The sequence below is a fragment of the Misgurnus anguillicaudatus genome, chromosome 5 (genome assembly GCF_027580225.2).
Source record: "Misgurnus anguillicaudatus chromosome 5, ASM2758022v2, whole genome shotgun sequence".
In the NCBI taxonomy this organism is placed as follows: Eukaryota; Metazoa; Chordata; class Actinopteri; order Cypriniformes; family Cobitidae; genus Misgurnus; species Misgurnus anguillicaudatus.
This window is the reverse complement of record NC_073341.2, coordinates 36,631,956-36,648,157: the sequence shown is the minus strand read 5'-3', so window position 1 is coordinate 36,648,157 and position 16,202 is coordinate 36,631,956. Positions and strand designations below refer to the sequence as shown.

General features: G+C 37.0%; 1 protein-coding gene across 5 annotated transcripts in view; it reads left to right on the top strand.

Annotated features, from left to right (window-relative positions):
- cux2b (cut-like homeobox 2b) overlaps positions 1-16,202 on the top strand; it is a 190,274-nt gene that overhangs the window by 83,731 nt on the left and 90,341 nt on the right. For all 5 annotated transcript variants that reach the window (XM_073868112.1, XM_073868113.1, XM_073868111.1 and 2 more), the window contains exons 2-3: positions 2,618-2,728; positions 8,588-8,635. In XM_073868112.1, the coding sequence (XP_073724213.1) occupies positions 8,600-8,635 (36 nt within the window). In that variant the 5' untranslated portion in view covers positions 2,618-2,728; positions 8,588-8,599. The remainder of the gene's footprint in view (positions 1-2,617; positions 2,729-8,587; positions 8,636-16,202) is intronic.

Genomic DNA, 16,202 nt, shown 5'->3' with positions numbered 1-16,202 from the left:
TTATTGTACAAATTAAATATTATTATTATTATTTTTGAGCAATAGAAGTGATTTTCTGTTTGTCTTGGGTTGTTTAATTAACATAAATGACACAGACTTAAGAAGGTTAATTGAGGTTACTGTCTCTTTATTAAGAACAAATAAGCCCAGACTGGTTTCTGCCTGGTTTCTTAAGACATAAACAAAAAAAATTATTAGAAAAAGAATACTATGAGATCATTTTGCGTGTATGTGCCTTGTCAAGAAAAGAAAGATTTTATGTTGGCTTAACTTTTGAAACACTTCTGTCTGTGTGTGAACTACTGAGGGCACTTAAACGCGTGCTCAAACACAGGCAGAGGGTGAATTCCAAACAGCGCTTCAGGAAGAAGATGCAGCAGTCGCTTCACATAAAAACGTTACGTTGTTTTTCATTGCTCTATTCAGCAAATGTATGTTAATGGACTACAGTATGACACAAAGTAGCGCAACTCTGGACCTGACTGGAGCTGGACCGGATACACTGAACCGCATGTGCGTACAGAAATCTGCTCACTTGAGCACCTTTTTGCGGTTAAATTGTTTAACCATTTAAACAATTGCAAGCCTTAGAAACACATGAATGATAAACTTACCCTATTTAAATTGCATATTAATCCGCAAATCGCATGCGAGCCGAACCGCGGATCCGTCACAGCACTACCCAAAGCTTCAGATGAATGCCACAGCAGCGGCTGCCTGCAGGTACAGTCGACATGTATGTTCGCGGCCGCGCACGCGGGGGAGATACGTCACGTGTTACGTTGTGGGCAGGTTGTAGGTAACGGAGGGAGCTATGACAGCGAGCTCATCAGACGTTTCCTAAAAATAAAACATTGTTCACGAGTCGCGCGGCCCGAGTCGAGTCTGAAGTCTTTGAGGGTCGAGTCTCAAGTCGAGTCTGAAGTCACTGTGTGTGCGACTTAGGTCGCACTCGAGTCCGAGTCTCAAACTCGAGTCCCCATCTCTGCCCTCAACCCAATTGGGTATACTCCATCTCAGGACCCACCTAAATATTTTTCTTATAGAAATATGAAACAAAAAAAACATTTAGAAATACAAAAAGAAATGTGTAGTTTATAATTTTATTGTCATTTGTATGAATTAACTCTTAACTTAATTAACTTAATTAACTTTGTGTCATGCGAATTTTTCGCTAGGGTTGAATATTTTCAACTTGGGCGAAGACGCGTTTGAGGCGAATAGCACGTGTTTTCACAGCAAATGCGCCGCCCATATCGCATCATTCGCATCGCAACACGTGATCTGATCGCGTCTTTGCATTGACTTTGTATGTAATCTACTGAACTTGTGTCTGTTATGAACCCACAGTTAGTGTACAACAACCAAGTTACTTTTTTACGCGATACTGATGAAGGTTTTACCAAAGGGATGTAACGCACGGTCTGTGTTTGATGTGAATGCTGTTGTGTTTTACTATAGAGCTTTTAGATTTGATATCACATGATAATGTGCTCATTAACTTTATAATACACCATCATCAGCACCAAAATCAGCACATTACCTCTCTGCTTTTATCATCCAACATATCTATTTATACATTATTAACATCTAATAAGCTGATTCATTATGATTTTTTACGAGCGAGCGTCCAGGAAAACCGAACCGTTCGTCCCAAATTGTCCCTTGCAGACTCTAGGGAAGCAAAGTTTGAAAGGCGTCCAATGTTTCTGAAAGCAGAGCTGTAAATCTGGGGCTGAGATTCAGATTTTGTCCTCAGGATTTTTTCCTTTAAGTAAGAGTAGAGATTAATTAAAACCAAGTAAATGTAATGTTACATCATGCGCAGATTTGATACAGTAATTGAAAGCCCCCCTCCTCTGTTTTTTAAGTGAGAACAGAGAGACAGTCAGATTATTGCAGTGTGATGGATGACGTTGAGTCGAGATGTAAAATGTGACAGGTGAATCCGAACATTAATGATTGATCTGATGCTGGAGGGAATTTTCTCGTTGTGCTTATAAAAGAATATCAAACGAATTTGTTTGCGAGTAAAAATCACTTTTCTGTATAAAGTACTATGGTGGTACCAGTGTAAAGTATCACACATATATATATATGTGTGTGTGTATGTATATATCACCACACTTTTACATTTAGTTAATTTGATACTTTAAATATGCTTTGAAGGTTTTGTCTTCCCAAGAGTTGTTTGTTTTTGAGTTCGATTGGTTTTGCCCTTGACAGTTTCCTACTGCTTGATGGGTAAAGATGGATACTGTTGAATATTCAGCATTCCTGTGCATCTGCCATTTGCTCTCTCTTCCTCTCTCTCTCTTTCTCTCTCTCTCCCTCCTCCGGTCCCCCCTCCCCGTTCTCCCATGACTGTTGCAGAGATATTGATTATTTTGGATTCTGATTATCTAAAAGGCCTTCTGCAACTGTAGCCATTGGATTTATTTTGGTTTAATTATTAATGGGGCTGAGCTTACAGTAAGCAGTCTTTCTCTATCAGATCATGATGGATTACACGCTTAATATTCAGCCGTGTATATTTATTTATGTATGTACTAAGCTGTGTATATGAGTGTTGGCAGGTCTCTCTAACACATCCTTCGCTGTCTGTTGTTCTCTATAGAGGGAGCTCAATTCAGTGGCGGCACAGCTAGCAGGACGACAGGAAGAGAGCGAGGACTCCCATAAGCACCTGGTCGAACTGAGCCGTGAATTCAAGAAAAATGTGCCAGAGGTGAGTGAGAGAGAAAACCTCAGCGTTTTTGTTTATAAGAGTCGGTTTCATGTAGATAAACCATTTCAATGTATGGTGAATATGTGCTGAAAGGTAGTGTAGTATGTTTTTAAACTTATGTAAGCAATGTTTAGGCTCCGCCCCTTTTGCATAGATTTTTTTCTCTTTTAATGCCCCTCTTTTTTTGTGCCTCATCTTTTTCCTTGGCCTCTCAAATTCACCCACTTGTTGCACTCTTTTTTTGTCCCCGCCCCTCTTTTTCTACCCCCACCTCTTTCATCCTGGCTCCTCTCCATCTGGCTGTTGTACTTCACGGTACATTTATACATTTTTACATTTATACAGGGCGTCAGCGTTAACGCTTGACAGAGGGCGTGTCTGAAGTGTGGACCTGACGCGTTTGTAATAGTGACAACAACCAATCACAGTTGGGTGATTCTACCAAAATTAGGCTTATGAGGTGTCATGAAACATTTTGATAAAAAAACTAAATGCTAACAAAATAAGAAGCACACTGAAAAAAATGATTCAATGAATTTAATCAATTATTTTAAGGTAAGTGGTTGCAATCAATTTATTTAAGCTACATTTAAACAAAAGTTTTATATTTTATTTCGATCGTGAGATCTTCTTCACACATATGCCTGAAGAACATCTCACGATTGAAACGTCGCAATAAATTATTTTAATATTTTGCAAGTTAATAGTGTGCGGGATATCTCTTTTTTTATATATTTTTGGTGGACTATTATTGTCTCTTTGTCCAACGCACCTAACCGGAACCTACAGGTGTGCGACATTGTTCTTTCATAAATTGACATCATACAAACCAATTTTGTTGTTTTTTCCACATTTGAGGGGGAAATTTTCATTACTGCAACATGTCCATGACTGGATTTGGGTTCTTTGACATGGAAAATTTATAATTAAAAAATCTAAAAAATAAATAGCTTCAGTGCATGTTATTATATAAACATTTACAGTAAAGAAAGTTGATCATTGGTATATGTAGAGACAATTATAATGAATATAAATGTGTCCAAGAACATTTTTCTCATCCTCCGCAACAATTTTCAATCATTGTTTAAGCCTTCAAGGAACTAACTTTTCAAAAAAAAAAAATGGTTGGAAGGGACATAATTGACTGTGACACTCAAAATGGCTACCAGGAAGCAGTTTTCATTTTTTTTCTCCAGATAAAAGTTGAAATTTTGTTTGTCATAATACCTAGACAACTTTTTAGTTCTCATTACCGAAACATGAGTTTGTAAATGCATATATTTAATGTAATATCATGTTGCGGTAATGATGATTTTTTATAATGACAATCTGAAAAAAATTAAATAATTCTAAAGAAAATATATTTTTAAATCCTCTAAAAATAATGGTTATAGTAAATTCAGACCTTAATCTTATATGTGCAAAAAATTGGCTTTGAGGGCTTTTTAAAAAATCTGATGCTGGACGCCTTCTAAATCTGGATTTCGTGAGAATCACCCATTGAACGCAACACATGCTCCTCTGTTCACTGGTCTTGCATAAACGTAATTGGGTAGCGTCTGCACTAGGTTATTTGCATAAGAAGATCTGATTGGCTGACGCCCCCGTTCGCGCTTGAAAAGTTGAAAAACCGTTCAACTTCTGTCGTGAGCAACTCAGTCCACAATTCAGTTTGGTAATGCATGACGTAAATTTGAACCGTTAGCGCTGAATATACGTCTATATTTTCACGCTGAATATTTATTTGTAGCCTCTTATACACACTTCAATCCTCAAATTTGTGTTTGCTTGCTAGAAGATGTAAATTCACAGCTTATCTAAACTGTACAGGACCACGAGAGATTTTTCAATCGTGTGACTTTAGTGATCTCTGTCTGTCAGTCTGTCACTCAGTGGGTCTATTTCACTGGAGACATAAAAACCAATTTGTCCCTCCAGTATCCGCACTAATACTGTAACTCGGAGCATCTGGCATTTTATTGACGTTAGTTGTCACATACAACCTCATATCTAACAGACATCCGTGCAAGAGCTTCCAGAACCGTATCTCTCGAAAGTAGAAAATGTTTCTGTGCTGAATGTCCCTTAGCGTTTCAGTCGCTGTCGCTTTAATCGGAGCCCTTCAGGTAAAGGTGACGATGAGAGAAATGCTCGTCACGCTTCTCTCATTATACACGCTTTGACATTTTACAATTTTCCTCGTTAGTTTCTTTGGGCTTTGCGAGGCCGCGGTTGAACACGAAAGCGTCATCAGACCTCTCGACTGCTCGCTTGCTCTGCACTTGACACAAATATCATCAGTGACAATCAGAATTCACGAGATTAACCAAGAACATCTGGAACGTTCAGTCATTGAAGTCACAGAAATGAAGACAAACAAAGCTGTGGGTTCATTTCAATCATCAGTAATAGATTGACAGGTGATGATGTGTTGTGATTGTCTTAATGGGGAAGTTGTTATTGGGCAATTCCATGCAAATGTCAACCTTAGGATGAAAAGTAAAGTTTTTAACCATGCTGATATTTTAGATCAATGTTTGATGGTAGGGATGGAACGCTAAATGCCGTTATACACTAATAATACCTAGCCGATAACTATTCTGAATCGCACAGCCGATATTATTCACAGCTATTTCATGTACTACGGCTTTTGATCAGTAAGTCCTGATCGATGTGAAATCACTGTTAGTTTGAGTCGTTTAAAACCTGCATTTGAAAAAGCAACTTGTCAAACATAATCATTATACATATTCTTTATTATCATGTAAATACTTGAAAAGGTTTGAAGAACAGCAATATAAATATATTCTTAATCCATGTCATAGCTGCGCATGTATGGTTCTTCGTCTGCAGCTCATATTGAGTTTCTGCACGAGAGCGCCCTCTGGCTTTTGGATGTAGCGGCATTTCACCATATTTCATTGAGAAGCATAGCAAGCATCATCGGCCGATATATCTGAAGGTTGCAGCCTCCGGATGTCGTGTTTCTAAGCTGTATACGTCATCAAGACTGTCTTATTTCACAATATTAACAATTACAAAGTTGACTATTATACTTAGTTAATCGTAAATTGTTGCAGTATGCTTATGACTTGCGAATGTAATGCTCAGTTTACCTTAATAAACCAGGCTTGATGACGTATGCAGCCTGCATATTTGACCTCCGGAGGCTGCAGCCTTCCAATTCAGAAACGACCAGACGTATTTCCTTGCCTTTTTCCAAACAAATATTGTTGCATCGTCTCTCTCTCTCCCTCGCCACCAGGATTTTCCGCAATGGCGCTCGTTATTCCTCTTTTTTGTGTGAAAATTGCTCCAAATCCAAGTAAACCGATGCGTTTAGGTCTGCCGCTTTGTAATACGTCACGCGAGTGACAGCGGAACGCAGCAAATGAGGAAGAGAGAAGAGAGAAACGCTCGGATCTGATTGGTGAATGAATAGGGTTTGGTTTTACACTGTGAGCAAGTTTGAGTGCTATAGCATCCTGGATTGTAATGTAAATATCATAGACACAGTAAAAGAAAGGTAAATACGTGGACACAGCATCTGAATACAGGGAACTATATGCAATATAATCGCCGTAATTTATAAAGAACATCGCATTTATGTATGAATCAACAGTTTATATAAAAAATTGCCTTAAAGGGGAATCGAACCCGGGTCGCCCGTGTTATAGGTCCGTGACACTAAAGACTGTGCCACAGAGTCACATAATAGAAGTTGCTCTCTACACTCCTTAAGTAGCCTCCAGCAAAATTCACGTTAAAAACAAATTGTGTGGAGGAAGTGACGTATGCCGTAAAGCAGTCGAATTTTGTAGTTTTTTTTTTGTGCTCTGGTTACTACCAGAAACCCTAAGTTTTAAAATACGAGTAAAAGTGATAGAGACCCCGTCAGGCTATGGTAGACATGTCATTCAACCTATTTAAAGTCGATGTACTATCACAAGGGTCTTGAAAATTTATTATGAAGGTTGAAAAATTACATGGTGTCACTTTAAGTGCAAATTTTAATGGAGAAATGTCACGTCCATAATGCTGCGTACATGGGAAGCATCGAGTTCCTCGCTCTAGATTACATGCGGGATTTAACTTTGCACAAGTTAAAAATATTCAACTCAAATGAAACATTTGCATTGCATGAAGACACGTTTGAGGCAAATTGCATGTATTTTCATGGCAATCGCGCCACCCAATTCGCATCATTCACATCACCTGTGCGAGTTCGCGTCTTTGCATTGAGTTTGTATGTAATCTACTCACACAAATGAATGAATTCGCGTTTGGTGTGTATGCCCCATAAAGCTGTATTTTAATCATAATTGCCCATACAAAATGTTTAATAAATATTATTTGTTTTTTAAATAGCCATCCCTTCTCCATTTGTTGGGTAGTATTGCTTCTGGTTTGTGCCTTTTTAATTCAGAAACCCTTCAAAGCATGTTGTCTCCCAAAATATGTCCTTCTTTTTTCACATCCATAACATGTATATTTCCCTCATCTAAAACAGAAACATGAGTTTAGACTGATATTTTTCGGATGTCTGGAGTCTGTCATTAGGGCTTTAGGAAAATATAACATATTTTCCGAACTATTAGTCACACTTTTTTCATAGTTTGGTGGGTCCTGGTACTTATAGTAGGTGCGACTTATACGTCAAAATTATTTCATATGAACCAAGAGATCAATGCTGCTCCTGTATTTATGTAATTTTATGGATTCAGTGATGCGTAATGACTTCGGGACCTTTTTGAACTTGATTTGGCTTTGTCGTGTTAATTTAGCCTATTCAACCATCGTGTAAATAACTGTTTATGTTACTTTAACTTGTACGGACACCTATTAAGCCTGCTGTTCTGTGCCATTGTTTAGTTGAATAACTTGCCTTTACAGATTAAATATCTGTTCTTTGGCTTGGATTTTGTGAAATCATTTTCTAAATAAATGCGACGTATAGTGCACTGCGACTTATAAATGTTGTAACCTCTTCAAAATGCATTTTTGACTGATGCGACTTATACTCCAGAGCGACTTATAGTCCGGAAAATATGGTAAACAGATGGTTCAATATATTAATAATAAATGCATTCTTTAAGAAATTTACATTTCAAGTTTTGGCTGCAAATGTCACATCCATTCCACTGGAATTGCTCTATTGTCTTTAATAAAAATTCCAGTTAGGATTTAACAAAAGCATCTGTAACGGAATATCGACTGCTGCGGAGTAATAATTTAGACTCTTTGTTCAAATGAACCAAAATTAGAGTTTACAGTAATTCACAAAAAAGTCTACGAGTCACAAGTGTTTTAAAGCAGTAATGTGAAGCTTGCATGTTTGTTAAAGTGCTTATATTAATTTATCTGTATAATGTGGGATATTTGAGCTGTGTAAATTGTCCTAATAGCAGTGGGACTATGTTTCTAAATGGATGAACTAGGGATGCAAATGTTTGGCGGCAAAAACTCTTCGCAAAATCTGGCAAAAAACATCTTTGTCAGACGCTTCCACACTACCGACATGTTTGCTGCATTTATAAATCGTGTGCAATTCTCTCAACATGTTAATTACTATTTAATTGCGTCATTTTAAAATGTTATTGTTCAGTTAAATTTATTCAGTGTTTTCACTTATTCAGGCGAACAACAAAAGTGCTTTTTTCAGCCAGATCATTTCGGTGCATCCCTGGGTAACATTTATGGCACATTTAAAAACCTTAGATTTTCTCCAGAATAATATGAAATGAAATGAGTTAGTACTTATAATATATATATAAAAATAGTTTTCTTTAGTAGTTTAAAACATTTACAAATGAAAGAATTGTCTAAAAGAAAAGTTCATCTCTTCCTTTCTTTATTCAGGAGGTGTTGGAGATGGTTTCTCCTGTTCTCAAAGGTTTTCAAGCTCAGGTGAGTCGAATTTCTTTCTTCTTTTAAATACACTTCTCTTCTGTTTAAGTTACATTTAGATTAAGGCATTTATTGCGGAATAAAAGTTTTTGTTTACATCATATATGTGTGTACTGTGTATATTAACTTTGTGTAAATAAATACACACACATGCATGTATATGTAAGGAATAATTGACGACGGGTCATTGAATTATAAGAAAATAATGCACACCCAAGGTGGTTATATGGCACGACGCATAGCGGAGTGTGCATTATTTTCAAATAATTCAAAGGACCAGAGTCAATTATTCCGCTTATACCACGGTTACCAAAAATATTGCTCTGGTGCCTGTTTTTAAGACATTTTAAGGGTTAGGCGTGCAATTATAAAAAAATAATCAACACCCATGGAACATTTCTCAGCCAATCAGAATACAGCATTCAGTAGGTCTGTGTAGAGCCCTGCACGGGCCAAAAACTCCAGCCCTAACCCGGCCCTGGCCCGAAGTGTTCAAGTCCTACCCGACCCCAGCCCGACAATGCCTGCAATTTTTTCAGGCCGAACCCGACCTGACCCGAGACCAATATCAATCACTTTTAAGCTCTCTCTTTGATGCGCGCTCTCTCTCTCTCGGACGCGCGTTCTCAAACATAAGAAGAGGTGATGTATAGCTTTAGCCTACAGAAATGCTTATTGCTTTAATGTAGGGAGTTATAATAGTTCATTGTTCACAGTTCATATTTATGATCTTATAGTGCATTTGAAAATGTTTGTACGAACTGACTGTATTCTTCAGAAAAACACTAAATAACTTATCTTCCATTACCTGTCGCTGTTCAGTGTGCAATTAATTAATAAAATTTAGTATGACGTTAATTTTTAAAAGTGTGTGAGGTCCGTGCACGTCCTCCGCTAGCAACACAGAAGTAGCAAAAAGCGCAATCGGCTAAACGAGCATTAAATATTAATATGACGTTGATTTTTTGTTTTTATTAATTTATATTCACAAAACTTATCAACGAAACATCGATTAAAATTAAGAGACAAATTATATGAAACGAAATTCATTTTAAAGTAGCAAGAAAAACTTAAATTAAACTCGAAAATAATGTCTGACCTATTACAATTCTCCCTTCAAATTGACCTTTACAACACCCAAATGGCGTTTAAAATTACGGTCTATCTTTCGTAATAAGCTAACTAAATTTAAACAAAACATAAACAACATTACAACAATATTCAAACCCAACAATACTCAAACATAAATATAAAACAGACATATAAGGAAACAATCTGATATAGCGTTTATACTAGCTGGTTGGTAGATGTTTACTATTTTTGGCAAAACCTCCATTGCAAACCTCCATTTACCTGAATAAAAATAATTTTTACTTTGAAAATAAAAATTACGTAAACATGAGCTGTTCGTTTACATAAGACTCCGTCTACGTTCATTTACACTGCAGCGCAACGTCTGAGTTCTCAAACTAAAACAGGGTCTGCAGCGTTTACGAACGAATCCGTTTATGAGGGTCGAAAACGGTGGTGTATTGTAAATGAAACATAGCAAAAGTAACGCGTTTTAAAGGATAAAAGCATTAATGTAAACATAGCCTCAGATGTGCGCTGTCTCTGCTACACAAGCAAACACACACACACACAATGAGGAGAGAAGCTAAAATAAGCCCGACCCGAGCCCGGTTCAAACCCATGACCTTTTGCACTGCTAACGCAATGCTCTAATACTGAGCTGGATACTGAGGTGAATTTGAATTTTTTTTTATTAAATATTGGCAAAATTACTATTGCTTTAATTATTGAATGATAGTTTTATTTACTTTCTATATATAATTGATCCAGACAGGAACCCAGCCCTGAACGCTGGCATTTCAGAAATCTCTCAACATCACGTCATCTTTATCTGTACTCACCCCCACACACTCCTCGCTCTATTGACTGGTATCATTTTCCCGTCAGACTTAAGTAGCGTCTCTCCTCCATTAAGACGGAGGAGTACTAGAGTTCTGTCTCTCTCTCTTTCTCTCTCTCTTTCTCTCTCTGTCATCTGTGTAATGGTGCACTCCTCGGTCCTTCTGACACGCTCCTGTCGAGAAATTCATCTGATCTCCTCTCAAACCCTGAGCTCAAGCCATTAAACAGACGATCATAAATCACATTTGTGATTCTCATCTGTGGTCCACGGAGCTCAGCCGTAGTGAAAAGATACCACAGGTTTTCCAGCTCGCCAGGAGTGACTCTGTGCCTTCAGGGTCAAACAGGAGTTCAGGAATGTTGGGCTGTAAAGGAATGAATGGTTTTAAGCAGTGACACCAGAAAGATGTTTTGGATCGAATACTCGGGTATCTGTGGAAACGTCAGATGACTGTACGAGATCTGCTTTTGATAACAGGAAATCGCGCAGACGTTCTAGCCTGATCTCACGGGAATGCGTTACTATTGTACCAGTGGAAGGCCAGAAATTTTAAACTGGGTGGACCTCAGTGAAATAGGGTGGACCTCAATTCCTTTCTATCAAATCACATAATTTTACAATATGGTAGTGGTTAAACGGATTACATTACGTTTTTAAGTCATGGATTGAATACATTTCTGATCAACAAAAAAGGGAAAATTTAAAAAAAAGTAAAACAAGTTTAAAGTAGTATTTAGGAAAAGAAATAGAATTAAATTAATAATAACATTGGGTCTCATTCACTAAGCATGCGTACGCACACATTTGTGCGTGAGATGTACGTACGGATGTTTTCGAACAAATTGTGATTCAACAAAAACATTTGTATCAAAATGTCTTCTAAATGTACTCAAAAATTCAAGAAAACTTAAAACCACCCGTACGCAATAATCACGTACGCTATAATCAAACACTAGGCTATAATTATAATGTAATGTTGATATATAAAATGTACATGATTATATTTTCTATTATAATGTCTTCTGTATTAAATATTATTATAGGCTACATGATATATATATATATATATATAAATTTTACTTTTTAAATCTCTATTTGAAAGCGTCTGCTTAATGCCTAATGTAAACGTCATGTAAATGTAACGAGAAGTCCAAACGTCAATCACTTGAACTCCATATTCACCAATGTAAGAACATGTATAAGAACAAATTCATGTGCATACGTACGTGTTGTGAATTAGGCGGAAAGTTTTCGTAAGAAGTTCAAGTGTGCGTATAAATACGAAAAATGTGCGCAATTATTAGTGAATGAGACCCGCTGTCTACTTCATTCAATTACTTAAATATAACTAATCTTTTTAAAGCTACAGAAGTCATTTCTGTAATTCTGTTGTGTAATTAACATAAGGACACAAACATAAGCAGATTTCTAGAGGGTTCTGCCACTTTAAGACGGGAACAGCACAGATCCATATACTGACACACGTCTGATTCTGAACTGTTTGCATTTTTTTTAAGACATAACTGACTATTTTTATGAGAATTCTTGCCAAGACTTTTCAAGATAATTTTGCACGTAGGTGTCCTGTCAAGCTCATAGAGATTCTGCGTTTGCATGCCTTTTCGAAATGCGCTTCTCCGTGCATGCACGTGTAAGTGTGTGCGTTTGTTCGCACAGAAAATGGGTCACTTTAACATCTCTTGCACTCATATTGTTTGAAATGGCTTAAATGTTAACATTTGCAAGGTTTAGAAACACATGCAAATAATAAACTTTTCATAATAAATCGTTTTTTATTTCTGAATGATGCGTATTTGAGCGATTATTATTATTAAAGAGATTATATAATTTATGCGTAATTTCTTTTGCTTTTCCACAAAATATTTTGTCTCTCTTCTGACTGGGTGGGCCAGCCGTAAACCACCCTGGCCCTTATGTAGCCTCGCCACTGTATTGTACAAGGTGGAAAGTTTGTATAAATTTGTACGATGTGAATCATACAAAAATGTACAACTATTAAAAAAACACTAAAACCAAAATCACTGGTGCGAAAGCATGGTACGTTTCGTAGTAAACGTACACTGAAAATTTTTTAAATACATTTTATTTTAAGAAAACTTGATTCAATCATGTTGAACTGCTGTACATAATTAAATTACGTAGATCAAAAAAAAATTTAAGAAACTTAATTTTAAGAAAACTTAATCCAATCATGTGCAACCAGAGATTTTTTCAGTGTAAAGATTGTACTGAAACTTACAAAAGAGATACAAATGTGCGAATTCATGTGAATAAGCCAACACATAAATTCGTTACGAATAGCCATGTTGCCAATAGGTCATGTTAGACTTTTTTAAGCCTTTAATTAAAAAGTGGCTGAATTTGAGACTTTCTTGTTTCTTTTTTTATCGTTACTAAAATATACATTTATAAATAATACTTATTTTATTTAGCAAATGCATTGAGTAGCATCTACTATGCCTGTATTTTTTTTACACCTTTGCATTGCCCAGTCGCAACTACAACCGACTGTGATCAAATAGTTTAACACGCCATTAAACAATGACTGAGAGGTGCACGATGGGTAATCTTCACAGTTGCCACTTTCTGTGCTGGATAAGTTTAGCAGTGGGAGTAAACTACACGAGCTGAAGAGTTTGTGTGTTTTGTGTCCCTCTGTAGCACACGTGTGTGTGTTTTAGGTCCCCTGTTCTCCACCCATCTCCAGCGCAGCGCTTTGGCGAGGTCCCCGGTGGTTCCTGGACTCTGTTCGTGGCACTTTTAAAAGAGAAAATTTTCCTTTGAAGTGTTTCCGACATGACAGGTTCCTCTTTTCGTTTCATTTCCACGCAGCCCCTCTCCCCCCACCGCCTCGCCTGCTAATTATCGTTAACCAGGCGGCTGATTAGAAACACACGTCGACCTAGATTCCCGAAGCGTTCGGTCGCAGAAAGGGTTAATCCCTGAGCTGGTGACTGTCATTGGTCGACTTCCGACTTTCCCTCTTTCGTCTTCTCTTCTACTTTCCTGTGCTTTTCTCCGTTCGAGTGGAAGAGAGCTAATGAGGTCCCGTCAGAGCTGGGGAGAGGTGTTAATTTGGCCTATGAAGTGGAAAGGAGATTAAGGACAGTAAGAAGTCGAGTTTACAGCTTAAAATACATCGCTGTCCTTATTAATCCAACGGCCCTGAGAGACCGGCAGCACTTTTTGGTTTTATAATGAAGAGTGTCTTATAATGAAGGTAATTTTCATAAAATTTACTGGAGGAGGCTCGTGCACGACGCCGTGTGTCTTAATAGTGTCAGACGCACCTTTGGGTCTGTTCGTGAAGAAAAGCTCTCTCTCTCTCTCTCTCGGCAGGATTCACACGGGTCCTTGAAATCTTTGAAATTTTGTGAATCTGGGGGAAAATTCAAGGCCATTGGAAGTTTTTGAAAATATACATACATAGATACAGGTCATTGAAAGTGCTTGAATCTATTTTATACAAGAAGTTTTCTGGAAAAAAATCCGTGTGTAGTGTAGGATAATATCATTAAAATTTCTAGCCTTTTAAGCACACGTGCTAAACTGTTCGCATTAAATGCTTAAATCTTCTGTATGCGAATGTTGATTCATACCAAAATGCTTTTTTGCATAGATGTGTTTAACACATGAAAACGTCTCGGGTTATGTATGTAACTGTTGTTCCCTGAGATGAGAACGAGACATTGCGTCTCACTTTCCATACTTCCTGCATTCCTGTAACGCCAATATTTCGGATAGCGATATACTTCCTGGCTCCCGCGTCACCCTGTCTTTGTCGTTAAGCCTCACTATTGGTATAATTTGATATACACATTCAGACGCACTTACACCTGGAGGCGTCCCCAAAGTGTCACTGCAGTGACGCAGCACGAGTTCCCTCGAAAGGGAACTGTAACAATGTGTCTTAAAAGGTAACACGATGTGACCTTGCTCTTACTTGAAATGTGTCCCCACATTTAGTTCTTGAATTTGAGGGTATTGGATCTCGAATGTCCTTAAAAGGTCCTTGAATTTGAAGTTAACTAAGGTGTGAGAACCCTGTCTGTGTTTACACCTGGTATTAAGATGCCACCTATCCACCTATTGGTCTAATGTGTGATGTACAGAGCACAATCTTTTCCCATCTGTCCTGATTTTCTAGAGCAAACCCTCGATGTCCAGCGCAATCTTTCGGCTTTCACTGCTAAACTACAGTGGCTGCTCTCCGCCTCTTTCATTTTTGTTTTATTTTGCGAGCATCTGAAAGTTGTGCGAGCCTATTTTGTCCAATGCTCTGAATTTTAAGAATTAAGAAAAAAAATGATTAGGCTTTTAAAGGATTCTGCCAACAAACTGGTATTTCTGTATGGCCTGATGCTGGGATTAAGCGCATTTGAAGTGAAAGTATTTAACTCATTCGCCGCCAGCCTTTTTTTTTAAAGTTGCCTGCCAACATTTTTTGTGATTGTTTTCACAAAAGTTTCCCAAAAAAAAACTTCCAGGAAAATTTTCTTCCAAAAATATATAAACTTGCTAATATTTTTTAGCAAAAAAGCTGAAACAACAGCATTCAAAGGAATTTTGTGAGAGATCAGATTCAGAACAATTATCGAAACATAAACGCAGTGTAAAACTAATAAATAATTTTTTTATTTAGTTTTTTTTTAAGGAATTTTGTGAGAGATCAGATTCAGAACAATTATCAAAACATAAACGCAGTGTAAAACTAATAAATAATTTTTTTATTTAGTTTTTTTATAAATTAGGGAAGAGCTAGTGGATAATCTCGGTATTACAGATAACCCTAAAACCTCATCAGTAACCCGTTTTTTATGCAAATGTTTTTTCTTAAATGACGAGATATCTCGTCAATGGCGGGGAAAGAGTTAATAAACCTATAATATGTGGTAAGAGCATTTGGTTTATATCATCTCATTTTTGACAAAGATGGTGTTTAGCTGCTTTTGCATTTGATCTCCTCCTAATACAGTTCCCAAATCCCAAGAGGACTGTTATGAATCCCATTAGGATGAAATACTCGTCTAGAACATCAAAAGTCATTTAAAGTCGCCATGAAACGAACGTTCCCCCGTGGTGACGTATATCTGTGTAAAACTTTTTTTGAAATGAAAAAAAGGCAGGGCAGGATTTGAATTTGTCCATTGAATATTTTGAAGTTGGATCACGTTGCTATTTGCTAATCGATTGTTTCGAAGAGTAGATTTGCGTTTTAGATTAAAGATTATGAGGGCACATGAATTTTTAAAAAATAATGAAGCACACAGATTAATGAATTGTAAAAAATACCACAATATTCCCTCACAAAAATTACAGTTTTTATTTCAATATTATTGTGACTTTAAAGAAATAGTTCACTTTATTAAAAAGTCTTTCATTTTCAAGAGTGCTATATATTTTTATTTAATGAAGGAAAGTATTTTAATCAAGTTCACATTAAAAATAATTGATTCTAACAAGCATGAATGTCTTTTGCCCTAAAAGTAGGAATATATGTCCGAATTCTAATTTATCCAGTAGGATCTTGTTTTAAATCCACCGTGATCCGTTAGCTTCGGTTCAAACGACTATACAAATTTGAAAACGTATCTTGTGTGCATTTTTTCAGGGCTGTTTTGACAGGGTACA